Source organism: Hydra vulgaris, chromosome 11 (assembly GCF_038396675.1).
Source record: "Hydra vulgaris chromosome 11, alternate assembly HydraT2T_AEP".
NCBI classification, from domain to species: Eukaryota; Metazoa; Cnidaria; class Hydrozoa; order Anthoathecata; family Hydridae; genus Hydra; species Hydra vulgaris.
In genome coordinates, this window is record NC_088930.1 from 51,542,501 (window position 1) to 51,570,000 (window position 27,500).

A 27,500-nucleotide genomic window follows, 5' to 3' on the forward strand; every position below is an offset into this window, starting at 1 on the left:
ATAGAAACGGCAGCTAATGTCTATGTAATCAAACTGTTTGCAAATGACGCATAATTGTGTCATTTGCAAACAGTTTGCAGTGATACCTAATATTGTCCAACATATCAATAATGTATAGAACAAATAATATGGGTCCCAGCACCAAGCCAAGGTACTTCGCTAGTTACCTATATCCAATTTGATGTAAAATCTCCTAATGTGACTTTGTTTTCACGAATTTATTTTATTGATTGATTAATTTCCCATATTTGCCTAATTTGTAAATTATTTTTTTAATGGGAAACTTTATCAAATGCTTTGGCAAAATCAAAGTAAATAATATCTACTGGTATCCTTAGATTTAGATAGTTTGTAAAAAAATCCTTAGTTTCCAACAAGTTAGTTGTACAACTTTTGGAAAGAACATATCCATGCTGGTTTGGATTAATTAGTTTGTTCCAATTTAAATAAAAAATTAAGTTATCTTTAATCAAACTTTCCATTAACTTGCACAAAACCAATGTTAAAGACACAGGTTGGTAGTTTCCAGGTTTAATTTTCTTTCCGTTTTTAAATAATGGAACAACATTTCTTAATACCAATTTGTTTGGCAAAGTAGAGGAAATAAACGATTTGAAAAACAACATAGAGAGGGCTGCTGAAATAATTGAGGCCAAATTTTTCAATACTGCTGTATGAATGGAATTATAGCCCATAGATTTATTATGATTTTATGATGTAACTTTTTCCAGGATGTTTTAATAGGAGAATAAAGTATAAGGATCAAAAATTTGTTTAGAGCTTCATACAAATTATCATTTCCTGAACTATTGTCGTCAACAAACAATTTATGGAAATTGTTGCTTAATAGTATTAGGTTTTGTGTTTTTTTTGTGGAAATTTTCAATAAGTTTTTTTTTTTATAAAATTTTCTAAATTTGAATCTTTTACTTAATTCGATAGAAAATGTAAGCTCAAACCAATATATTGATTTTTGGTGAAAATTTTAAATTTCTTACACCAGCACCAAAATTATGATTTTCTGATCACAAGCTAATTAACAAAAAAGTTCAATAAATAACTAAGTTTTATTAAATAAAGTTTATTTATATTGAAAAAAATATATATTTTTATTATTATCTTTATTCCTTTTAATTTTTTTTCCTATTTTGTTAATTGTACATATAATGACTGTGATTTTTGGTAAGTGTACATGTATTGATTAAGAGTTGGTTAGGGTAGTCTATTCATATAATGCAGAATAATGTAAAGAAAAGTCTAAAATCTTTTTGATAGACTTTTAATTGTAAAGGTTTTTAATTCTTTAAAAGTTTTAAAAATATTTTTCTTTAAAAATTTTAACTAAAAAGCATTTGTAGTTTAAATTAAATTTTTACTGATTGCATCATTATGTAAAGGAAATTGATTAACAATATTTAAATATGGTAGAGATCTGTTATAACAATAAAAACTGCTGCAGTTAAAGGGTTAAACAAAAACACAGTAAACTATAAGTTATTAGTTAGTTTCATAAATATTATGTTTTTGAAGAAAGTCAAATTTTTTTTTGCATTTTTAATAATATTTTAGTTTTTAATTTTTTTCTTTTGACCTTTAATTTTATATATATTGATTTTTTTGCAGGCCTGTGCACCACGCTATAAAACAGTAAATGAAAAATTGGAAGAGTATTTGACAGGAAAGTGTGATGTCATATCCATATTTGATACAAGTAGCAGTTTTGTATGGAGGCCAACTGTGTCTTTGAGTGAGTCTTGTTAATTGTTTTATTTTTTTAATTTTTGCTTGTCTATCATTTAAAATTCAAATGTTTTATCACATAAGGTTAACAGTGGCATATTATCACAAAAATACAGTCATTATTTGCAAAAATATAATAGCAAAACTTTGATAACAATTTTAATATTGTTGACTTTTTGGCCTTTTTTTTAATGTTGAGTTATAATTATAATATAATGACTGTTTTTGTTTGTTACTATTGTTATTATTTACTAATTATTGTAATTAAAATCATCTAAAAAAATAACATTTAACACAAATTGTAACAGTAGCATTTCATTTCAAAGTTAAAATGTATTTTATTGTATTAAAATGTTTAGTTAGTCATAAAACTTGTTATCAAATATTTAAATTTAATACTAAACTAAAGCAGAAACTAAAAAATAGTGTTCATCCATAGAAAGAGACAATCAATCTATACTAGTTGTACTACAGTATACAAGTGTCAACCTGAATCTCTGAAAGTGTTGTCATGTCGAGCTCAACATTTATATGCTGTCCTAATAAGTTAATCATCAAAAATTAATTTAAATACTAAATCAAAAAACTAAATTTTTTGGTTTAGTATTTGAACAAGTAATATTTTTTTGGATTAACTCATCCAATTAAAAAGAAAAAAAAAGAAAAAAGTGTTTAATAATATTAGAGACCCATTAAGTGTTCAAGTTTCATGCACGCTTTTCATCATTATCTCAATTGTATCATGTTGCATGTTTATTATAAGTGAATTAGCAGATTTGGTTTCTTAAACAAGTGGAAGTGGAGATAGAGCAGGTTGCAGAAGTGGAACTGTAGATACAGCAGTTTGAGAAAATTGAAATGTGGATAGATCAGATTTAGTATTATATAGACTCAAATATGGATAATGTGATGAAACAGTGCTAGCCAAAAATATCACATCTAGAATAGCATTCTATTTGGAATGGTTTATAAAATCTCTGTTACATATTAAAATATGTTATTTGTATTCCTTAATACTATTATTCACCATCTTCTTGAGCATTCAGGTGTACTTTAACCAGACTTTGACAGGAATGTCCAGTCCTGTTGTAAGAATTTAAACATTTCAGAAATACTCTGAAAATAACTGTTTTAAATTATGTTAGGAATGACTAATTTTTTTATAATATTAAAAAAAAAAAGTGACTAGTTGCTTAGAATGAATGTAGGCACATTTTTTTAAAATTAAAATGTGTGTAGGCATACTATTTAAATTATCCAAGAATATTATCTTGATTTTTTTTTTACTTACATAAGCATGTAACACATTGCAAACATAGTTGGACCTATTTATGCAGCAACCTTCAACCATTTTCACATTGTAGTAATATTGCTTCTTTTTCTCAACTAGCGTCTTTTGTGCTATCTACTAAAAATCATTCTTGTGTTACTCGTCATTCAATTAAGTTTCATCCTTTTACTGTGACTGTTCCTAAGGGGTCCAAAAAATTTTTTCGTCTAGTTTTTTTCCTTGAACATCAGTTTTTTGGAATTCATTACCTTCATCTTGTTTCCTGATTCATATAATTTGCAATATTTTAAGTTGTCTGTTAACCATTATCTTGCTTTATAAACCTCATCTTTCCTTTTTCAGTAACTTCCAACTTTAATAGTGTTTTTTTTTTTTTTTTTTTGTTATTCACCTCCTCAAGACCGAGAAGGCCACTACAGATGAGAAGGCTACTTGATAGTGGTTATAACCCTCTCTCAACTCTATAACTCCTAACACAAACCTTGACAAACAAGGCCGCTGCGCGGAGAAATGTTGAGCGCGGTATTACCAGGGACATGGTGGGGATCAAACTCGGAACCTCTCGTTTATGAAGCGAGCGCATTACCACTACTGCATTGCTTGCAGCCTTGCTGGGAGTGATGAAGTTGAAAAAAAAATTTTTTTTTTTTTTTTTTATGATTAATGTAAAAGTTTTAAAGAATTTTGTAATATTTTTATCTTAGAAAAAAAAAAAATTACAAAATTTGATTTTGAAATGAAAAACATTGCAAAAAGAATTATTTACCTGTAATATTTAATTTGTTTATATTATTACGAAGACTTCTTTAAAGTCTTTCTTTCTTTTTTTTAACTTGACTTTAACTAATCAAAGCATAAAATGATTAAAAATTAATATTTAAAAAGACTATTTTATTAAACTTTTTTTTTTTGCTTTCTGCAACTTTTTGGAAAAAATACATACTTAAACAGTTAAGAAATGAAATAACTTTATTGAAATTATCAAAAAAAGTTATATATAATACTTTTTGATAATTTCAATAAAGTTCATTTATTAAACAATCATTAGAAATAGTTTGCAACTTTATGTAAAAGTGTTTTTTTCAATTTTGATTAAAATATTTCAAAAGAAAAGTTATTTATTTTGCAAATAAAAATATAACATAAAATAATTTTATTTTGAGTTTGAGTTTTTTAAGTTATATTTTAGTTCTTATATATTTAATTTTCAATTTTTTTTTTAAGAAAAATCAATTGCTCCAAGTGGGATTTCAGTGGAATTACCTTAATTATTTTAAGATAAAACTATAATGTGTAAAACTCAAAAGTTCCAAGCTTTCCTGATTCTATCTTATTTTAATTTTATTTTTAATATATAATTGATTATGAAGCAAACTAGAGTGAGATATAATTAATGAGTTTTTAAAATGTTTGTTGGTGTAAAACATTTTTTCGTGTATTTTCATGTATAACATTATTTTTCAATTTTTATAATTTTTTAGACATGTTTGGGTCCTGTAGAAATGGGTAGTTTTACATAAAAGCTGTATAACTGGATGGGTTATGTAAATAAAGCATTTATAAAAAAACATGGTTTTAAATTTTGCAACTTATTTGGGTTTAGATTTTATCATATATTTTTGTTTTTAAGTTAGAAAAAAAACATTAATTTTTTCAGCTTGGAAATTTTAACTTAATGCAGGAAAAAAAAAAAAAAACCCACCAAAATGTTTTAATTTTGTTTATGTTTAACTTATTTTTAATGACACATTTCTTTGTAATTCTACTAAAAATTGCTGATACCTAATGATTATTATGAAAACAAGTTTAATCACAGTTTTTAATATATATATATATAAAAAGTGATATTATGATTAACTTGATTAACTTTCATTGCTAAAATTAAATGACGCCTGAAGGTAAAAATCTGAACAAAAGATAATTATCAGAACATATTTTGTTGTAAACAAAGTTTTAGAAATGGCTATCAAAAAATCATTTTTAAGCAATATTTATTGGTATATTGTTATTTAATAATGAGTAACCATTTATATTTGCCTTAAAATTTCCAAACCCATTTGATTTACCATTGATATAATCGAGAATGGGAGTTAAAATCAAGGAGCTTGATTTTAATTAAAGTATTGAATTTAATGCAAGAGTTCCACGCAATAAGACATTCCTTTCAAAAACCAATGGAGTTCAAAAACTTGCATTTGCTAAGAAATATTGAAATATGCCACTAACATTCTGAAAGGAAGTTTTGTGGACTGACTGAATAATGGGAAGATTTTGTTTTTTTGTGAGCAGAATAGGAAATTTGTTTTCTAAGTATATGTCAAAAAGTTTTCAATTAAAAAATTTAATTTTTTTTGTTCACCTAAATTGACATACCAAGGTATATATATGTAAATATATGTGTATGTATAAAATAGTTTATAAAATATGTTCAGGGGCTATTCTAGGAAAAAAATTTGGGCAGCAGTACCCCCAGACCGGCACTCGACATAAAGATATTTCCTTTAAAATATACAATATTTGTCAAAAAACATTAAAAAAATGATGTTTTTTGTAAAAAAAAGAAAAAAAGTCCTCAATTTTAAATTTGGGTGGAGCCCAAATACAGTTGGCACTGTCGAAAACGGTCTAGAATAGCCCCTGATGTTATTTATGTGTATGTATAGAATAGTTTATAAGATATGTTATTCCTTTTATTTTCCAGCAACTCGATTACCCGAATTTAAATATAGTCAGGTTGGGTTTTCAGCAAAGTTTATTGATTCTCCTATTAAAGAATTAATGACTGGTTTGCCCAATGCTCAACTGGGTAAAGGTATGTTAGTTATATTAGATTTGTTCCTACTGAAAGTAATTAAATATAAAGTTTTTTATTGAATGAACCTTACATGTTATTATTGTAATACATGTTTTACACAATTATTAAATGTTTTACATAATTATTTTATGTTATTACACAATTATTTATTTACATTAAACAATTATTACATTTTATTAAAAGACTGTTGTAAAAATGGTATTGTAATTACATTTATTACATTTTGTTAAAAGACAAAATGAAAATGGTATTGTAATTAGTTTTAAAAACAACTAATAATAATTGCAATTTTATAATTCTTTAATAAAAATAAATTTATATTATTATTATAACCTAAATAACTGCAAGCAATGTTTTATAATAACTTGAAAAAAAGTTATAAAAATGATGAATAAGATTCAAAAATAAAATTCTTGATCGATCTTCTGACTTTTTTTTTAGGTTTCATTGCTTTAGCAAAAGGAGATGGAATGTCTCTTTCTTTTACTGATACCCTTATTCCAAAAGATTATGAATATAATGGTAAGAAATAATCCAAACATAAACAGTTGATTTTTTTTTAATTAATAAAAACATTATTTATATTACCATTCATTATTAACAAAATGAAAATTTTTTAATTTTTTAAAATTTTAGGTTATGCCACAGCGTCTGGAATATTCACAAAGGACAAACAGTCTGTCTGTAAGTTTGCTAGTGTATTATGCTTCACTTTTTTTTTCTTTTCACAGTTTTTATGATGCTAACAATGAATATTTCATTTAAACTCTGAAACTAAAATAAAAAAATTTGTCGATATGTGTTGCATGTTAGCAGTAGTATTACCTAGTAACTTAATAAAAGTAGCATTAAAAAATCTTAGTTCAATTTCTAATAAAATGTCTATTTAACCTTGTCAGTTTAAACCCAAAAACGATTCAAGCAAAGAAAACATTATTATTATTGGATTTAAAAATTGACTGTATGAATATTTTTTATGAAATATTGTTTTTATATCATCAAAGAAAAAAATAGTAATAACATAGCAGATATAAGTTCATATAACATTAAAGAAAAAAAGGAAGTAACATTTTAAGAATTTTAAGAAAACAAATTTTTTAAACTTTTGTTGTTTCATTATCCCAGCACCAAACACAGGTGGGGTGCAATTTGCTATTTTAACTATGCTTTTAATTTCTGGCTAAATATTTCCACTATGTCTAACATTGTACTGAATTGGTCCTAAACAACTGCACTAGTGAATATTTAAACACATTTTTTAAATGATTGTGACAAGGAGCATTGTCTGCTGCGACAAATTAATCTTCTGAACAATTTTCAGGTGTTACCCTACAGTGAAACATAGACAATATCCACTTATTACAAGAATTTGCATTGAATGAACTTTGAGTTTCCATCATGATGACATTTGTCAATAATGCAGCGGCAATTAAGAGTTTGAACTTTTTGGCTTTTATTACTGCTGTTCTTTTTTTTCTCTACAAAAAAAAAAAAAAAAAAAAAAATCTATTTCATTTAACCATACTGTCTGTCAACTGTTAGAGATATGTTTGTTGATTCATCTTATATATTCAATTTTTTTTTTGCTTCCATTACAGTTCATTTTATAAAAGACTTCTTGTGCACATTTCTAATAAAAACAATCCTAAAATAGTTCTCAATAGTTTCATCATTGACAATGGTTGTTATGCTGATACTTAAAATGTTCTGATATTTTTGCTTTGATGGCTATTGATGTCAGTTAACAATTTTATTTCAATTTTTATTTTAATTAAGTTTGATATTTTGTTGATTTTTTTTTGGTCCCAACAATTTATTTGACTTGAAGCCATCTTTTCTGATTATAAATGCTAACTGCCAAATTAGTTCTATGCTTTTTATATTTGTTTAATTGTTATTTTACCTTATGGTTATTTTGCCTAGTTATTATTTCAAATGACAGAAAAATGTACAAAAAATAAAATCTAAAGTTTTTTTCATTGTATGTTTTGCATAATGACAGATTAAAATTTAGTTGTTGACAAATAGAATTTTGTTGCTGCACTGGTTTGGAATAATTTGGGTAAACAAATATTTTACATGAATTTAATTCAATTGCTGACTTGTATGTAATGACTTGTGTAAATGGTTGTAGTGTGTTGACATAACACAATGATCAATTTTATAGTAATTGTTGGCGCATATAAAAAGCTAAATTTGACATTTACCTATTAAAATTAATGTCTAAGAAAAATTTTTATTTTAAAGTACAAGCTTATATTCTGCATTCACAATTACAATTCATACATAGTAACAAATTCTCAATTATGGTTTCTAAATTTATTATTTACATATTGTGTTTCTCAATTACATATGATTCTTAATTGTAATTTTCGTTTCTCAATTATCTATGATTTGAAATTGCATTTTGTGTTTCTTAATTATATATGATTTTTAATTCAATGTTGTGTTTCTCAGTTAAATGTTTTTTAATTGCATGTTGTGTTTCTTAACTAGAAATTATAATTTCTTAATCACATGCTGTGTTTTTCAATTTTATCTTGAAGAGGTATAGATGTGTGTATAAATATTTAGTAGATTCTAGGTGGTAGATAAGAGATAAAAAAAAGATTAGGTGTGGTGTAGGGATATAAGTGTATAATTACATATTTTTTCTTCTTTTAATTACTAACCATATCTAACCAATTAGTTAATGTTTTTTTAAGTTGTTGTTGGTGGTGCTCCACGTGGCAATAATCTAGATGGAAAGGTAGTGATGTTATTAATTTATTTTAATGATTGTGTTTATTTGCTTAAAAATTTTATGGCTTTTCATACATTTTTAGGTGTTTATGTACAGCGTTCTAAATCCAAATGAGACATTTGCCGTTTTAAATGATCCATCAAAAACAGTTTGTTTTTTAATACATTTTTTTCTTAATATAGTGTTGTATTTAAAATACCTTAAAATAGGAGTATATTTAGCAGATTAAAAATTTTAACTTTTTATAGATTCTTATGGTTACACAATTTTATAGGAGTAATAGCACTTAATATTATTATGTTTTCACCGCATGGTAGTACTATTGACAGCATGGTAGTAATATTGAATGCAGTATATGATTAGTGCTATATTTTCTAAGATTATTCATACTATAGGATTTTAATACTATATCTCCAAACTTTTATAGTTAATAACTTGTTAATTGTTTTCTACTTGGTGCTTGTTAATTGTTTACTACTTGTTCATTGTTGTATTATAATGCACTTGTTAGTTGTTGTGTTATACTGTACAAAAGTTTCACCATAACAACATAAAAACAGGATTGGAATGCAATCCCAATTCGAAGGGCTGATTGTTGGGCTATACTGTACTTGTTACTTGTTTTGTTATACTGTACTTGTTACTTGTTTTGTTATTTAATACCTGTTGTGTTTTGCTGGTTTTGTTACTTTTTTGTTCTACTGTACAGGGATGTGAAGTCCCAAAGGGATGCGAAGTTACAAATAGGAATCTGGATTTGAAAGTCACAAAAACAATAATTCTAGTTTTACTCTAATTTTTTGGCATCCATGAGCTCTAAAAATATCAAAAAGTTTATGGACTACTTATGGGAAAAAATGAAGACTTTTAGGTTAAAGAAACAATAAGTTTTTGAGGTATTATTTCTAGGTATTAAGGCGACAACGACTCTGAGACTTCGGGCTTAAAAAAAATTTTTGTTTTTATAGCAGATCATAAATCAACCAACATGTTTAGAACTTCTGAAAACCAGAGACCAGAAAATAACAGATATAGAGTTAGAGTGCATTTAGGCCTCTGCATCCCTGCTACTTTATCTGTTACTTGTTGTGTTACACTGCGTTTGTTAAATGTGTGTTATACTTTTTATTTGTTTTCCAAATTTAATTACTTTGATTTTAAATCTGAGTTTGTAATTTCATTATTTTTATTTATTACTTTGTAATTTTATTATTTTTAAAAATCATAAGTTAAATACATGGTTTTATTGCTCAGCAATAAAAGGATATATAGTATTTAACTTATGATAACCATATATAGTATATATAGTAACGTAGAAAATTTTTTTATTTGTTTTAATGGATTGCTAATAATACTATAACTTTTTAAAATTTTATTGGATTGCTAATAATATTAAAACTTTTTTAAATTTTATTTATCTAGGTTGGTTCATATTTTGGTTCCAGTCTTGCTGCTGCAGATGTTAACAATGATCAGTGAGATTTATTGAATCTATTTTATTTATCAAATATCTATTCCTTTTTATTGTAATTCTTGTAATTCTTATTTATTTTTCTAGGTTTTCGGATTTAGTTGTAGGAGCACCTTATTATGAAGGAGATAGCTACAATGAAGGAACAGTTTACGTATACATAAATAATAAGCAGGTGATTTCAATAATTATTTATGAAAATTATCTCTGCATGAAATAGTCATTAGGAAATTGTGATAAAGATATTTAAAATCGTCACTATCATAGCACAATCGCTTAAGTCATTTTTTTCTTGTTTTGAGAAAACTAAAAAAAACTGAATAACTTCCTTATTTCTTTTGCTACGTCACTTTAGTTTATTTTGTGGCATCTTATAACTTAGATGCTTTCATATATTACTTTAAAAGTGATTTGTGTATTACCATTGAGACACACTAGGATATAGGTGATTGGTATCCTAAGAAAATGACTTAGGCAAATGACTTAGGCAATAAAACAAGTTCTTATTATGATTTAGGCAATTGTGATTCTAAGAAAACAATACAAAAGTTATAATAAAAAGAGTTTGTAACATGTGAATACAGCTTACATTTATTGTACTATTTAGTAATACATTTAATATACATTTACAAGAGAAAAAAATGATTGATGAACGTTTTTTTTCAAAAACCCAATTTTTTTCATGTTAATAACAAAAATATAACTTTATAGTAACAGTAACACACAAAAACAGCTTTTATTTGATTAGTATGTAATAACATTACTGAAATATTTAATTTATTTAAGATAACTTTTCGAATTGATCAAACATTATATTGTAAGGTAACTTTTCTAGTTGTGGTATTGAATAATTGTTATTGCTCAAAGTTCATTGAAATGAAAGTGCATCATAAAATGCATGTATATCTTTGGGTAAGATAGTTTTCATGTTCAACTGTGTTCCGGGTGCTCCTGAAACGAGTGAGTAATGAGTTTCACTCACTGCTACCTCTAAAAAGTTTATACTCCGCTTTTCCATCAGGGTGGTACCAGGGCATACTAACCTTGCTTACTATGCTGGTAAAGTAGGTCTCTTTTAATTTGGCAAAATCACTAAAGTCCATCTGATTTACAAAATATGGCTTGGGGTTTCGCCTGGCAGTCTGCATCATTACAACTAAATCTCTGGGAGTGTACACATCACTGACAATATTTCTCTCAATGACGCTGTGCATTGTATCACATTCCATGCTTGTATGTCCAAAAACAAGATACTTTTGATAGATAGATGTCTCTTTTGATAAACAATGGTAAATGTTTGATAAATATGCATTTTTGTTTTGATAGCCACAACCATCGCTCCATATTATAACTTCTTTGATATTTCTGTTTGCATGATGTATGGTTTTAAAATGTGAGTATTACAAATATGTAAATACTTCACTCGAGACATCCCCTTTTGTTTCGTCCTATACATAACAATATCCATCTGGATTACACATGTTATACATAGTGAAATTATGCACCTGTAGCTTTGTCTTGTAATACAATGCGCTTGCTTTACTCTGAGGACAAAGTAGCACTGACTGAGTGTCCATAGTCCAAACTGACACACTTTTATCCATTAATCCTCTTTCTTTGTCTTGATCTTTTTGCTTTCGAGCATCATCTTTCAAAGCAAAATGTCTGGTGTTCTTCTACAGTAATGTTTCCCATTTTTGCTACGATACAAGTGTCACATTAGACTTTTGCGAGGCATAAAAACTGACATCTTGAGAGAATGAAAGGTATTCTTAAAATATGTTAATCCAGCTACTCTTCTTTCAGCAGAGATTGCATCTGATGTATATAAGTTATATAAATCAATTACCTTTGTGCCTGGCTCAAGAAATCTTTTTTCCTTATAGGCTCGAACCTTTCGACAATAATGAGAGTCCGCACAGGGTACTTTAAGTAGCCGCTCTTTTATAAATTGTGCGTCTTCATCAGACATGTTTTTACTAGGAACAGATTTTTCAATCTCATCTGGACATTTACTAGTTCCAGCATTTAGCCAATCATTTATAGTTCTCTCTGGCATTCCATTTTGAAGTCTCAATTTATACATGAAATTATGAGACCTTTTGTTATTTTCTGATTTCTTTTGTTTCTTTGAAACAGATGTTACCATGGCTCTGACAACATTTTGCCTCTCACTTCAGGATGCCATTTCCCAAAAAGATGTATAGATCAAATCTCTTTCTTCTTCTGCTACATCCCAACAGTTTCTGAGTTTTGATTTCTGGCAAAATCGAGAGTCACATTTTTTACCCATCTTTCTTCATTAACAACTGCTCGTCTGCTGGTATACTCTTCACCTTTAAGCCTCTTTGTCTTTGCTACATTTTCATTCCATGTTTCTGGCTGCGGTCTATTGCTTTTCTTTCTCTTTACTCGTTCTGCTAAAGGACTTAAACTAAAAGAGTCCAGTTCAGATGGCTGATATTCGTTTTCTCTTGAAGGTCTATCATCTATGGTTTCTTTTTCTAAATGTTTAGACAAGCAATTTAAAGGTGAAACTAAATCTGTATCAACTGTATTTACAAGAACATTCTGGTAAGATTCCTGTTTAACCTCTAATGCTCGTATCAGGCATTCGATAAGAGAGGAACTTAATTCAATGTTTGTCTCTTCCCTCTGGTCTTGTTCATTGAATAATATCCTAACAGGGAGAAAGCTATCATCTCATGTTTCCTTATCATCATTGGAACCTGAACATTAAAGTAAGTTTTTGAATTAAAGGCTTAGATTATTGAATCTCTACATACAACATTATTGAGTCATAATATAAAGTCATGTTTCAAAGATGATTGACTCTAGACCAAGTATTTTTCCTCTAGGCCTATCTACTACATGTATAAGGTTTATTTTACTTTATACATTAAAACAAAAAAATATTATTATATTATTTGTTTTAATTAAAGTTAATAACACTCGAAAAATCAAGATACTATAACTATAATAGGCAAACTATCACAATTGCCTAAATCAGTTTTTCTCAAAGAGAAATCACAGCAGACATACATTTATTTCTTTAGTGCAACTTAGGCCAACTGTGCTTAAACTTAAGCACAGTTTGCCTAAGTCATGCACTGTATTTTAAACATTAATAAACATATATGTGATAAAATATATATTACTTATTAATCAATATTTTAAAAAATTCTTAATTTCATCCAATATTTTTCTGTCTTCTGAATCACTGTAGAAAAGCGGCGTGGTATGAGTAGTCATCTTGAAGAAAACAAGTCGCCTAAGTTAAAATGCGGATTTAGGCAGAAATGAAAAAATTAAAAATAAATTGCTTTCTGATTGGTTTAAGATATAGGCAATTTGCCACCTAATAGAAGACTGTATATGCTATATATTTCAACTCTTAACTCAAAACCCCCAAAAAATAACTTAGGCGATTGTGCTATGATCGTGACAAACTGTTTTAAAAAATATTTTGATAGATTAACATTTTATAAATTTTATTTTTCATTTTGTTATCTTTTATCAGTAAATAAATGGATATAAGCTTTATTCTCCTATTATACATAGAATATCAAAGTTATAAAATACATAGTACATTATGAGTATTATCTTTATAATTTACAAAATTGTAAATACTATGAAAGAAAGTCTTTAAAATATTCAAATATTTAATTACAAAGTTGAAAATGTTTTGATAAAATAAAATTTTATTGAATTTTGATTTGTATTTTCAGAATGGGCTAGAACATGTTCAAACCTTATATGGTAATAAAAAGTATGGACCTTTAACTGGATCTTTATTTGGTACTGCATTAGGAAGTGTAGGAGATCTAAATCAAGATCAATTTAGTGGTATGTTAGAATATTCCTTAGTATTGGTGTAACAACATTGGAATTAAACAGTAGTGTAAAGAAATATTACTTTTAAGTATGCAAAGCATATTAGTAATGAAAAAAAAATGTATGTTTAAATATGTTAAGTATTTTGGTGATAAATAATTTTTATATTATTTCATCTATTTTGATAATGATATACATTTATAATTTTTTTTTTTCATTTATTGTAATAACATTTATTGTAATAACATTTAGCGGACTTGTTTTTTTATACTTAATATACAACCTTCATACAACCTTCAACTCTTTAAGTCTTCTGTCAACCATTTCCTTGCTCCATTCTTTTTTTCTAGTAACTCCCAACTTTATAGTGGTTGCTTGCAGCCTTGTTGGGAGTGAATCAGAATTTAAAAAAAAAAAGTGTTAAATTTTTTTTAGATTAACTTTATGTTTACCTAAAGTGTTAAATTTGATTTACTTTATGTTTACCTAAAGTATTAAATTTAATTTAAGATATATACGGTAATCTGATGGAGTTCACATTTTTTTGTTTGCTACATTGAGCTCTTTTTTTAGATTTTTATGGTCTACATATAAATTTTTACATGGTCAGATATTAAAGCGTTAAGATCATGATGTAGTTCCAGTATATCCATTTTATGTAAATTACAAAAATGGCTCAATTGTTAAAATTTGTAAAAATACCTAAATGCTTAGACATTTGTATCTTGAAAGTCTTTCATTTATGAATGAAATATGTATGTATTACTTTGGTTTATGTTTATGTATTTGAACTATATGTGTTTAAATGAAAAATACAGTTTATTTATTTAAGAAACCAATTGTTTAAAAAGTTTAATCTCACTGCACAAAAGTTTGATATCACTAAAAAATTATATTTTAAAATATTTTTGAAGTTTGTATGAGTTAAGATTAAACAATTTTACCTTAGCTTGTAAATGTATGTTTGAAAAAAATTTTAAGGTTTAATAAAAGTTTTTTTAGAAAAACTAACAGAGCATATTTTTTGGGAAAAAATTAATTTTACTTTACAAGAATTTTTTTTTGAATACTTTTTTACATGTTTTTTTTATTTATTTTTTTTTCAGCTCAGACTTTTTTTTTTTTTTAAAAAAAAAAGTCTGAGCTGAAAAAAATTTAAAAATTAACAATTTCTGAATTTGATCAAACTTTTTTTAAATAAGTTAGTTAATCTACATGTAATATAAGTTGGAAATCTTTTTTTTTTTTTTTTTTATTTTATTTTTTTTAAACATCTTTGCTTCCAACAAGGCTGCAAGCAACCACTAATTAAAGTTAGAAGTTACTGAAAGAAAAAAGATGAAGATTGTAGAGCAAGATAACGATTGACAGACGACTTAAAGGCTTGCAAATTATATGATCAGGAAAGCAAGATGAAGGAAGCGAATTCCAAAGAGCTAATGTTCAAGGAAAAAAACTAGACGAATAAGCGTTTTTGGAGCACTTAGGAACAGTTATAGAAAAAGGATGACACTTAATTGAATGATGAGTAACACGAGAATGTATTTTAGTAGATGGCACAAGAGACACTAGCTCTTTAGAGCAGTGCCCATTATAGTATTTGTAGAAAAGAGAAAGAGAAGCAACATTACGACAATGTAATAATGGTTGGAGGTTGGCTGCAAGAGCAGGTCCAACTATGTTTACAATGCGTTTTTGCACCTTGTCTAAAAGAGAAAGGGCATCATAAGAAGAACCGCCCCAGATATGGCAACAGTATTTCATACAAGGCCGGATTTGAGATTTATAGAGATAGAGAATATAATCCGAAGTAAGAAAGTGACGAGCTCGATAAAGAGATGCAACCTTAGCAGATGCTAATTTTGCAACTGATTTGATATATGGTTTACAAGAAAGATTGGAAGTAAGAGTTAATCCTAGAAGATGAAGAGTTAATCCTAGAAGAGTGGACGACTCATCAAGTACATCACCGTTCATAAATATAGGAAGATCTAAATTATTGCAATAACGATTGGCTGAAAAAAATTGAGTTTTATCTGAATTAAAGTTCACCAGCCACTGTGTAGCAGAAGTGAGATCCTTTTCAAGCTCAAATGCCCCCTCCAAGCAATCAGAGGGTGTTGGTTTCTTATGATGACAAGAATAAATGGTAGTATCATCAGCAAACAATGCCACCTTAGATGTGAGAATATCTGGAAGATTGTTAATGTAAATTAAAAAGAGTATAGGGCCAAGGATAGAACCTTGAGGAGCCCCTGAAGTTAAAGAATAAGAAGAAGAGTGCTGTCCATCAAGCACAACTTTTATACTACGATTGGAAAGGAAGGATTCAATAATCTTAAAGATGTTGCCAGATACACCATAAGAAGAAAGCTTATGGAGAAGACCAGCATGCTAAACTTTATCAAAAGCTTTTGAAATGTCAAGAGCGATGACTTTAACCTCTCTATCTTTATCTAATGCACGATAAAACCTATCAGTTATTACTGTTAGCAAATCAGCTGTAGAACGAGAAGATCAAAGTCCATATTGATGGTCAGAAAGCAAGTATTAAATTCAAGATAAGAAACTAAGTGTTTGTTAATTAAAGATTCAAAAACCTTGCTTATGATAGTAAGAAGACTAATAGGACGGTAGTTAGACAAATCAGACCGCTCTCCAGAATTTTCGAAGATGGGGATAACAGATGCTGCTTTCCAGCAGGCTGGAAAACAAGACTCTGATAAGCACTTGTTGAATAGTTTTAAGAGTATAGGCGACAGCTCCGAAGAACACTTCTGCAAGACAATAATAGGTATGTTGGGCCACAAGCTGTAGAAGAGTCTAGGCAGGAAATCACTTTAGATACAGAAGCTGGAGTGATTTGAATGTCAAGCAATGGATCAACCTGTTTGTTGGCAATATCAGGTAGAACGAACTTGTGGAATCAAAAAAGGATATTGATGAAAAGTTTTTAGCAAACAATTCAGCTTTGTCTTTAGGTGAGGTGACAAAGTCTGAACCATGCAAGAGAGGTGGAATTAAAGATTTGCCCTTATTATTGATATTATTAAAGATTCTCCAGTCATGAGAGCCTAATTTTTGAGATGAGATACGAGATTTCATGACCTGAGAATAGCGGGTTTTGGCGTTAGACAAAACCTTTTTACGATTGTTTCTGGCAGTAATAAACAGACGTCTGTTTTCTGGAGAATTGTTTTGCTGATAAATATGGAAGTAACGGTTTTGATTGGCAATCGCAGCAGCACAGTGTGAGGAAAACCATGGAGAAGAGTGAGGCTTGACCTGGAATCGTCGAGAGGGAACAAAAGATTCCATGCCAGCCTGAATCCACAAAGTTATGTAAGAAGCACATTTGTTGACAGGAAGACAAAAGAAATGTTGACAGGAAGACAAAAGAAATCTACCCAAGTGCCATCACGAATAAAATCACGGAAAGAATCCCAGTCAACTTTACTGCAGTTGTAAGAGGTTCGATAATAGGGGGATTCAGGTGATGAAGAAGAATGAGATATTAGTTTTAGAGAGATCAAACTGTGATCAGAAGCACCTAAGGGTGAATGTGGAGAAACTGAGCACTGACTAGGATCAGATACAAGACATAAGTCGAGTAGAGAAGGTAAATGATTCGGATTCTCTGGAAAGCGAGTTGGAAAGTTGACTGTTTGAGTTAGGGATTGAGAAAGGCAAAAGTTGTGGGCTTTAATGCCTGCAGAATCACTGAGACTAGAGCCAAGCCATTCATAGTGGTGAACATTAAAGTCACCAACAACAACTATATTAGCTGATGGATAAAGAGAGAGGGCTTGGTCAATATGATCAGAAATGACATCAAAAAGAGTGCTGTCTTGAGATGAAGGAGAACGATAAAGAACAAAGAGAAAGGCAATAGAGTGAAGAAGGTCTGGTGAACTTTGCAAGAGATAAGACTCAACAGAAGAAAAGTTACTTCCAAGACCACGAATATTAGTGAATGATAAGTTTAGAGAACTTGGTGATGATGATGGTTTTTTGTGTTTTATAGTTTTTGGTACTTTATTCATTATTAAATTAGATTGAAGAACTTGACTCAAAGCATAGGTAGTACTCAGAACACCGTTTAATAGCCCAAGCAATTGCCTCATTACTACTAATAAACCCTAAGCCGTAACAAAGGGCTCCAAATGTGGCCTCCGCAATGCACACCAAAAGTACAAACATGGACACCCTCTATGCGCAACATGGCACTGTTAATACTTTGATATATTTCAGCTGTTGATGGAATCAGCCTCTCTGAGAGCTACCACAGTTCGGGAAACCTGACTACCAGCCGGCCTCAAAACCATAAAACTGAGTTTTAGAGCAGTACCCTCATTAGGAGATAATAGAATGAGTTGTCTAGTCATAAAAACAGAGACACAACTAAAACCCATGCATTGAGTCAAGAAGATCCAGCATTCAATATCCTAAACTGGAAACAATTTATTAAAAATACATCTGCGCCAGCCTAATAGATAAATAAGATTACATACAGAAAAATTTTATTAACCTATAAATCTACATTTTTTTATTAGCTGCTCCCTTATAAAATACATTAATGACTAAAAACTGTTTGATTAGCTAACTGTAGCTTAGCTTCTCTTATATAAACTAGCTCTGAATTTTAAAAGTTAAAAAACATTGAGTTAAAAATAGTTTTTTTTTATTTTATTAGAATTTATTAAGTATATAAAGTTATTATTCTTCAAATATAAGGTTTTACTGAATTAAATTTAAATTTATAATTATAAATTAATAAATAATTGTATATATTGTTAGATATGTAAATTTATATTTGGTTATAATTTTAAATTATAAAATTATTATTATATAATTATGAGTATTAATCTTTAGAAATTAGTTATGAGTTATTTAATCAATTTAAATGATGAAATAAAATTATCAAAAGTGTGAGTTGTCTTTTATTTTCAGATATTGCAATTGGTGCACCTTATGGTGGTGTAGATGAAAAAGGCATTGTTTATTTGTATTATGGAACTGCTAACAAGGAGCCTTTAAAACTATTGCAGGTTAGTTAAATGTTGCTCACGTTATCTAATATATCATATTTATGTAAACAAATGGATTTTTATTACTATCACTATGTTATATGTTCAGAATTTTTTTCTCTTCTTTACCATAAATCATTGCTTTGTTTTTTGGATTTACGTTTATAAATATTAGTAGTAGTAATAATAGTAGTAGTAGTAGTAGTAGTAGTAGTAGTAGTAGTAGTAGTAGTAGTAGTAGTAGTAGTAGTAGTAGTAGTAGTAGTAGTAGTAGTAGTAGTATATACTAACTAAACGTAGTAGTATATACTAACTAATAATTTTCAAATAAATAAGAATTTTTTTAAAACTTTTTAACAGCACATTTTATCAATATAAATTGGTATCATCAGGTATAACAAATTAGTTACAATTTCTGTATATAATAATATGTAATTATATATAGAAATTGTAACTAATTTTTTATACCTGATGATGTCAATTGATATTGATGAAACATGATAAAAAGTTTTTAAAAAATTCTTATTTATTTGAAATATATATACATATATATAAAAACACACTCACACACACACACATATATATTCAAAATATATATTTTCAAAATTTTTTATTAATTACAACTTTCATAATATTTTAATAATTATAAATTTCAAAAAAAAAAAATTAATTTTAAATTCTTTTAAATTATTTAAAAGCTATTTATTTTAATCACTTATCAGTTGAAACACCTAAAAAATAATATAAAAAGAGCAATTTACTTAACATTTAAATTTATGTTTTTTACATTTAAAATATATTAATATTTTTTTGTTATCAATATCATTAATATGTATGTTTATGATTATCTAAACAGGTTATTACCCCTTCAAGTCTAGGTGCTGCTGGTGCAGCGTTAAATGGCTTTGGTTTTGCTTTTGCAGATTTTCTTCCTTTTAAAAATAAACTTGCAAATGATGTCGATGACAATAAATACCCAGGTTTATTTTTGTATAATTAGAAAGAAATAATTTTAAAAATTTTATGTTATAAAAAAACTTCATAAAAACATATAATTTTGTTTTTTAGATCTTGCTATTGGTGCATATAAATCTGATCAAGCCGTTGTTTTAAGGCAAGACTTTACTTTATTAAATAAAAATTTAAATGTAAGGAAAGTTAAAGTTCAATCTAAAAAGTTAAAAATTCAAAAGCTCAAAGTTTTGTGATGCATATCAACTCAGAAACTTTTAAAAGTTGAAAAAAAAGTTTTAATGTTTTAGAAGTTTGCATCAACAAAAGTATTAAATAACAAAAGTATTAAATAACAATGTTTTTTTGTTATTTCTATGAATCACACTATAATAAAGTTCAAGTCAACAGTATTTCAAATTTCAAAATCAAAATATAAATATAGGTTTTTTAATTTATGTAAAAGTTTCTATATGGTTCCTATAATGAATTTGATATTTCTCAATGTGGTCTATAAATTATTAGCACTTGGTTGTCATTTAACTGATAAAAAAACAAAAAAAAGTATAAGAAAGTAATATTTTATGCATAATGAATGAAGCTAACAACATTTTCAATCAAGGCTTAAGCCACCCCACCGCTCCAAAGTTTACAATTCTATATTATGGTATTTTGAAAATTTATTTCTTATTTGTAGTTTTTTTCAAATTCTGATTATCAGATATATAATTGCTTTTTTTTAAAGAAAAATTTTTATATTTATTTGTACTGAATAAGCCCACAAACCCAACCCAAAAACATCCAATCACTGTTTAATGCATTAACAAAAACATTCAGTCTTTTTTCAATAATTTTTTATTGTTTTTTTAATATTTAGATCTCGTCCAGTAATAACTATTATGGGAGAACTTAAAACAGGAAGTACTAAAAAGATTGACCTTTTTAGTTCTGAAAGCATTTGTAATTTAACAACTGATGGAAAAACAAAAAATAAATGGTTAGTGGTTTCCAATTATGAATTTTTTTTTTTCTTTAAATGATTAGCTATTACGTGATTTCTTTCTAAAAACATTAGCATTGAAGGAGTGCAAGTTTGTTTGACATTAGCTGGACTAGGTATTGGAACAACAAATGCAGGTTTGTTTTTTGTTTGTTTTTTCTCTCAATATTTTAAGATTTGTTCATGATTTTAAGTTTGTTTTAAAATTGTGTGGGTGTTTAAGCTTTTTTAAGTTTTGTAAATTTAACATAAATTTTTTACTATAATTTTTTATGAAGAAGTTGAATACAAGTTGGCATTAGACACGCAACAGGTTATAGCAAAAAGAGCTTTTCTTCTTAACGGACAGCAACAATTAAATGAGATTACAAAAGTAATGACTGTGTCAACTGCAGAGAGTTGTGAAAGATATACGGTTTATTTGATTGTAAGGATTTTTTTTTATAACATTCAAACATTCAAAATAAGCCAAAGCAAAGGCCAATGTCTTATGTCAAAGCAAAATAATGTATCAAACATTAAAGTATCAAAAACTATGAACAAATATTAAGCAGTGCACTTATTCATACTTTTTAACGCTTGTTAATACTAAAGTATATAAGTTGCAGCTTTGTATAACATTGTAACTTTTAGTAATTAAGTATTTAAGACTTTTTTTAATTTTAAATGCAAGTCTGCATTGTAAAAGGAATTTTTCAAACAAGAAGTTTTTTAAAACCACTTTTTTTACGTAAGTTTTTAAACATTTGGAGAAATGCATAGAAAATAATAAGTTTTTAAACATTTGTAGAAATGCATAGAAAATATTAAATAAATTTTTAAATATTTAGAGAAAATAATAAATGTATAGGAATAACTAAAACAAATCACAATTAAATTCAACACTCAAATGAGTTGAATATTAAAAAAATATATATATTTGTATTAAATACATGTGTGTATATATATTTGTATTAAAAACATATGTGTATATATATATACACATACACATGTGTGCCTTAAGTTTGGTCTATTTGCTCTTTCCCCATGGTATTTGAGGTTTTCTTTCGCTAATGTTTGATGACTTCTTGTCACTATGTTTTCATAACATAGTGACAAAATATATTATATTCTTCTAGATAAAATTTTGGACTATGGTTAGATAGGTATGAAAATGAAAGTGGTTTGGGCTGTTCTATTGTTGGTATGAATAATGGAGAATAAGAGGAGTTGTTTGGAAGCAAAAGACAAAACTGTAAAGTGTGCTATACCTTATAAAAAAAAGAAAAGATTTTTTCCTACTTTGATGCACCTCACTGCAACGTCGCCTTACACTGCATTGCATAAAACTATTTTGCAATATTGCCATATAGCTTAGATTTTTATAAAAATAGTTAATATTCTTTTCTTTTGCTAATATACCCCAAAACAATGAACCACCTGCCAGGCCATAATGAATAACATTAACAAAAATATTTTGGAGTTCTGATTGCCAATATATAAGACTTCATCATAAATTTCTAGATCAACTTTTGTATAAAAATATTTCTTAAAACCCCTAAAATTGTTTTTTTTCCCACCATTATGAGTTTTAACATGATTACAGAAAATTTTTAATAGATTTGTTCAAAGTTTTATATGCTTTTTAATTATTAATGTAATTTTTTGATATAAATATGGAATTTTCATAAAAAAAGCTCAAAGTAGAGAAATTAATTGGTAGAGGTAAAACATTTTTAGTAATAGATAAAAGTCTCTGATAAAAGAGGAAGTAAAAGAAACATAAATGAATGGAAAATATAATCATAACTATATAATTAGTAATAATTATATTAAGGTATAATATAAAATAAGTATTAATGCAGTAGAAGTGTAGAAGATTCTCACTAAAACTTTCTCAGACCTTCAAAGCCATTCTACACCTTTGGAAGTACCGTGATCAATCTGTTCTTTCATGGAGTGGCCTTGTTTACAAAATAGCCTCCTTGACTGTATTGATCATCTGAAGCTTTGCTATTGATATAAGTTACCTTACAAATTTCATTTATTTTGAAAGGTTTTTAAATTAAACCTAGCTAAATTCAGGGTCCATGTAACAATGTTTTTGCACTAGGATAAATACTTAATGATGATGTTAGTATAATTATTTATTATTCAGTTTAAATTAATTGTTTTTAATATTCTCTTGCGATAAAGAAAAAAGATTGTTCAATGATGAAATTACTATTTTTTTTTAAAAAGTTTTTTTTTTTTTTTTTTACTTCTAAATTTAACATAATTAAATATTTTTTTTGTGTAAAGAATGAGCATTTTAAAAGCAGTTTTCACATGCTAAACTTTCAATGCTAAATTACAATTAAAAAAAAAAATAGTAATCTAATCTTAAAATTTAGAACAATATTTCTAATAAATTTGGTCAGTGTAGTTAATGCTCGGTGTAGTTTAGGTGATTTACAAATTATTCGAATTCTTTTATTTGAAATCAGCATGATTTTATCAGCGTATTATGTACAAACAAGAGCTTTAGATGTTATAATTTTTTTTGCTTTTTGTTTTTTTTAATATTTAAAGAAGCTTTTCTTTTTTATATATAACTTTCAAAACTTTTTTACTACCCCTAATAGTGAATCTAAAGGACACCATTTTTAAGTCTTTAAATCATTTTCGCTCATTAGCGTTATTATGAATTTAGTTAAAATCTTTTGCAAAAGTGCCTTAACTCACTAAAGATCCTAGTTCTAATAGTTCTAACGTATATTAATTATATAAACTTGTCAAGATACAATATTTCTATCAATTTTCACATAAAGTACAAGAATTCCAACCAAGAAAGAGCATAAAGATAAGAAAAAGGAAAGATCAGAACAGATATTATTATTAAACTATGATGTTCACCTGAAAAGTTTATTTGAAATCTTTTTCAAATTTGAACAAGCGATTGTGATTTTAAGAAGATTTTTTTTTTAAAAAAAAAAGAATCTTCAGTCTGGTTTTTTTTGCTACAAACATTTATATTTTATGATACCATAAAATTTATTTATTTTTTTGTCTTTTTATATATCACAGTCATGATTATTTAACAGAAATATGTTGTCAGCAAAATATTTCGTAGTCGACAAAGTATCATACAGACTCTATAATATTTTAAAATTGCCATAACAACACCGAGTGTTGTGGTAATAAGTTAATGTTGTGAGAATACAGTAAAAAAAATCTAAATTGAACTTTTTTAATATTTAAGTTTTAGTTTGTTAAAAACTGTATATAGAAAATATAAAATAAATCATAAAAAATATAAAAATTTAAACATGTCAAATAAAATAAAAAGTTACATCTAGAAAACAGTTGAACATTCAAAATTACTGTTACTCAGACCTTTGTTTTTTAATAGAATTTAATAAAAAACCCTCCAAATTACTGTTATTTTAAAGAATAAAAAACCCTACATGTTAGTGTTATTACAATGAACAGTAGTTAATTTGAACGTTAGTTATTTACTTTAGTTAAAGGTTTTTATTTTAAAAAGTAAAAGATTTTGTTTAAAGATCTTGCATAAATTAAAGATCTTGTATAAATTAGTTAATTATAAAGCATTAAGTATTTTATTTATTCATAAGACTTTTTTTGTGAGGTTTTGTGAGTGTGCTTTTCAATCAGCCCTCACTTGGATGAGGAAAGAAAAGTAGTAGGTTACAAGATAGATAAAAAATGTGTATATTATAGACGGAAAAATATGTCATTAAAAGATATTTCAAATGCATAAGTTTTTTGTTTATGCATTTTAAAATCTTTTATAAAGCGTATAAAAAACATTCGTATTATCAAATATGCATTTAAAGTTTGTGCTCCAGACTGAAATATTTTGGTTTAAAAACGTTTATGGGTATATGGCTGGGTAAGTTTTGTTTTTTTCATAATTCTGAATTCAAGTCGGATGTTTGTAGTGATTTAAAGATGGGACGGAAAGGCAGATGATGATCATTACACAAATGTTTATTGGCACCCTCAAATGGAACTACAGCTAAGAATGCTCAAGTTCTCGACCTTTTTACAACTTTTAGTAGATTCCAACAAAATCTTGTAAATGCCTTACATTTTTTGAGGAGAATTATATACAAAAAATTTTTTAAAAGTTTCTACATACCAAACAAATGCCTTTTTTAAAAATAATAAATCAAATTTAAAAAATTGTGTGATTAAATTTAAATTGATATTCAAAATAAAGAAAAATTTAGATAATTCCAAAAATTCCAAGTTTGCCAAAAAGCAATACTTGTTATATATATACTAGTAATGCAATAGCTATGGGAGCTTCATTGCATACAAAAACTGAGAGTGATATATAATGTAAAGATTTAAGGTAGAGTTTATATATATATATATATATATATATATATATATATATATATATATATATATATATATATATATATATATGTATATGTATATGTATATGTATATGTATGTATGTGTATATATATATATATATATATATATATATATATATATATATATATATATATATATATATACATACACACACACACACACAGCGGTGGGCAAAAATTAAAGACCACTCATCACTCATTTTTTTTTCAAAATTTATTTTTAACTTTAGTATAATTTTATTTTGGAAAAAGGTATCAAAAAAAGAAAAACATTTTTAGAAAGAATTTTTATTGTATTTTATATTTATTATAAAAGAGTTTATAATTTTTTTACAAAATAATGTTAAAAAATTAAAAAACTGACTAGTAAAAAATATAAATGGGAAAAAAAATTGGACAAAATTTTAAGACCAGTTTCAAAAATATTTCAAAAAGCAATAAAAAAATAATTTAGAAACGTGTTGTTCCTCCATTTGTTTTCAAGCACTCTTGTACTTGTTCTGGCATTGAGTTCATTAAAGTTTTGATTACTTCATCAGGCATATTTTTCAAATGATGAGAGATAGAAGATTTCAAATCTTCCAAGTTGTAAAGTTGTTCTTTACCAAGCTTGTGATCAAGCCACGATCATAAATTCTCTATTGGATTCAAGTCTGGACATTGGCAGGCCATGGAAGCACTTGAATTTTATTAGAATTGAACCAATCACTAACAACATGCGCTTTATGACACGGCGCATTACCTTGCTGGAAAATAAATCCATCTTGCAACTGCCATAAATCAATGCTAGGAATAAGCGAGTTTTCCAAAATTTCAGTGTACCTTTCTTTGTTGAGTCTACCATCGAATAAATAAAAAACGCTAACTCCACAAGCACTCATACAGGCCCAAATGCCTATTGAACCACTGCCTTGTTTTGTTCATTTCAAAATGCATGATTCATCGAACCGTTCGCTTCAATGTCTACGCAACATTACATGACCTTTTCTGTTGTCTACCTCAACGTTCATCACATCACATGACCAATTTTTATGTAGTTTGCACCACTCTTTCCTGGCAAATTTTTGTTTTTTATTTAGGCGTGGTTTTTTTACAGCAGCACGCCATAAATAATTTAAATTGTGGAGGACACTTCGCACAGTTCTAGGGCTTGCTTTCAGACCATTTGACAGTGTCCATTTCGTAGACAAGTCTGTAGGTGATGCTTGTCCGTTTTCTTTCATTAATCTCACTAACGAGCGAACATCACGGTCATTTGAAATTTTATTGCGTCCAGTCCTATGACAATCATTAATTGACCGGGTCTCTTTGTATCCTTGAATTATGGTAATAATGCAAGAGTGAGACCTTTCGAGCTTTTCTGCTATTTGTCTGATGCTATAGCCTTCTTCTTTTAATACAAGAGCCACGTATCTGTCTTTTTCTTCAATCTTTGCACGCATTTTTGCAATATTTTTATATCCTTATTGCAATTCAAAAAATAAATGTTTATTTGATATCGAAACTCAGGTTTCGACATTTTATTTTATAGCCAACGTAATAAGCAATTAAGACAGTTAAAAAAAATAATGGATTATTATTTTTAATAAGTGCTAATTAAAGATTTGAAAGTGGTCGTTAAATTTTGTCCAATTTATTTAAAGAAGATTTATAAGTACTCATCAGTTTTTTAATAAGTTAAACGCTATTTAATTAGAATTAGATTAAAAAAATTATTCCCTATTTAATCCGTATGTTTTAATTAACAAGATATTAAAAAAAAAATTTAATATGTCAATTAGAATCTTCTTAATTTTAATTTAAAGATTAAGAAACCAACTAAAAAATGAGTGGTCTTTAATTTTTGGCCACCGCTGTATATATATATATATATATATATATATATATATATATATATATATATATATATATATATATATATATATATATATATATATATATATATTAGGGTGTCCCAAAAAATATTTTTTTTTGGAAAAAAGAGATGTGCCCTATCTAGAACTTGGTTACTAGGTATATTATGACCAAATATATCAGAATTTTTAAATATGAACAGTTATAAGTGCTTGGTGTAAAACTTCAAATTTTTGATTTTTTTTTTTGATTTTTTGCTATTTTTATGATAAAACTTGTAAATATTAGAAAAAAAATTATGTTAAGCATTTATCATATTAAAAATTATGTGAAATATATGTTGCATGTGTTGAAGAATTGTGGAAAGAAATGTTGAACAAATATCACAAGCACTTTAAATCTGATTT

General features: G+C 27.1%; 1 protein-coding gene across 1 annotated transcript in view; it reads left to right on the forward strand.

Annotated features, from left to right (window-relative positions):
• Positions 1-27,500, forward strand: part of LOC100208443 (integrin alpha pat-2) — an 81,096-nt gene that overhangs the window by 12,001 nt on the left and 41,595 nt on the right. Inside the window, exons 4-18 of the mRNA XM_065809157.1 lie at positions 1,624-1,747; positions 5,733-5,843; positions 6,288-6,368; positions 6,483-6,530; positions 8,552-8,595; positions 8,672-8,737; positions 10,012-10,064; positions 10,148-10,235; positions 13,789-13,906; positions 18,845-18,942; positions 19,778-19,901; positions 19,990-20,035; positions 20,750-20,869; positions 20,948-21,009; positions 21,151-21,299. Coding sequence (XP_065665229.1) covers positions 1,624-1,747; positions 5,733-5,843; positions 6,288-6,368; positions 6,483-6,530; positions 8,552-8,595; positions 8,672-8,737; positions 10,012-10,064; positions 10,148-10,235; positions 13,789-13,906; positions 18,845-18,942; positions 19,778-19,901; positions 19,990-20,035; positions 20,750-20,869; positions 20,948-21,009; positions 21,151-21,299 — 1,332 coding nt within the window. The remainder of the gene's footprint in view (positions 1-1,623; positions 1,748-5,732; positions 5,844-6,287; positions 6,369-6,482; positions 6,531-8,551; positions 8,596-8,671; positions 8,738-10,011; positions 10,065-10,147; positions 10,236-13,788; positions 13,907-18,844; positions 18,943-19,777; positions 19,902-19,989; positions 20,036-20,749; positions 20,870-20,947; positions 21,010-21,150; positions 21,300-27,500) is intronic.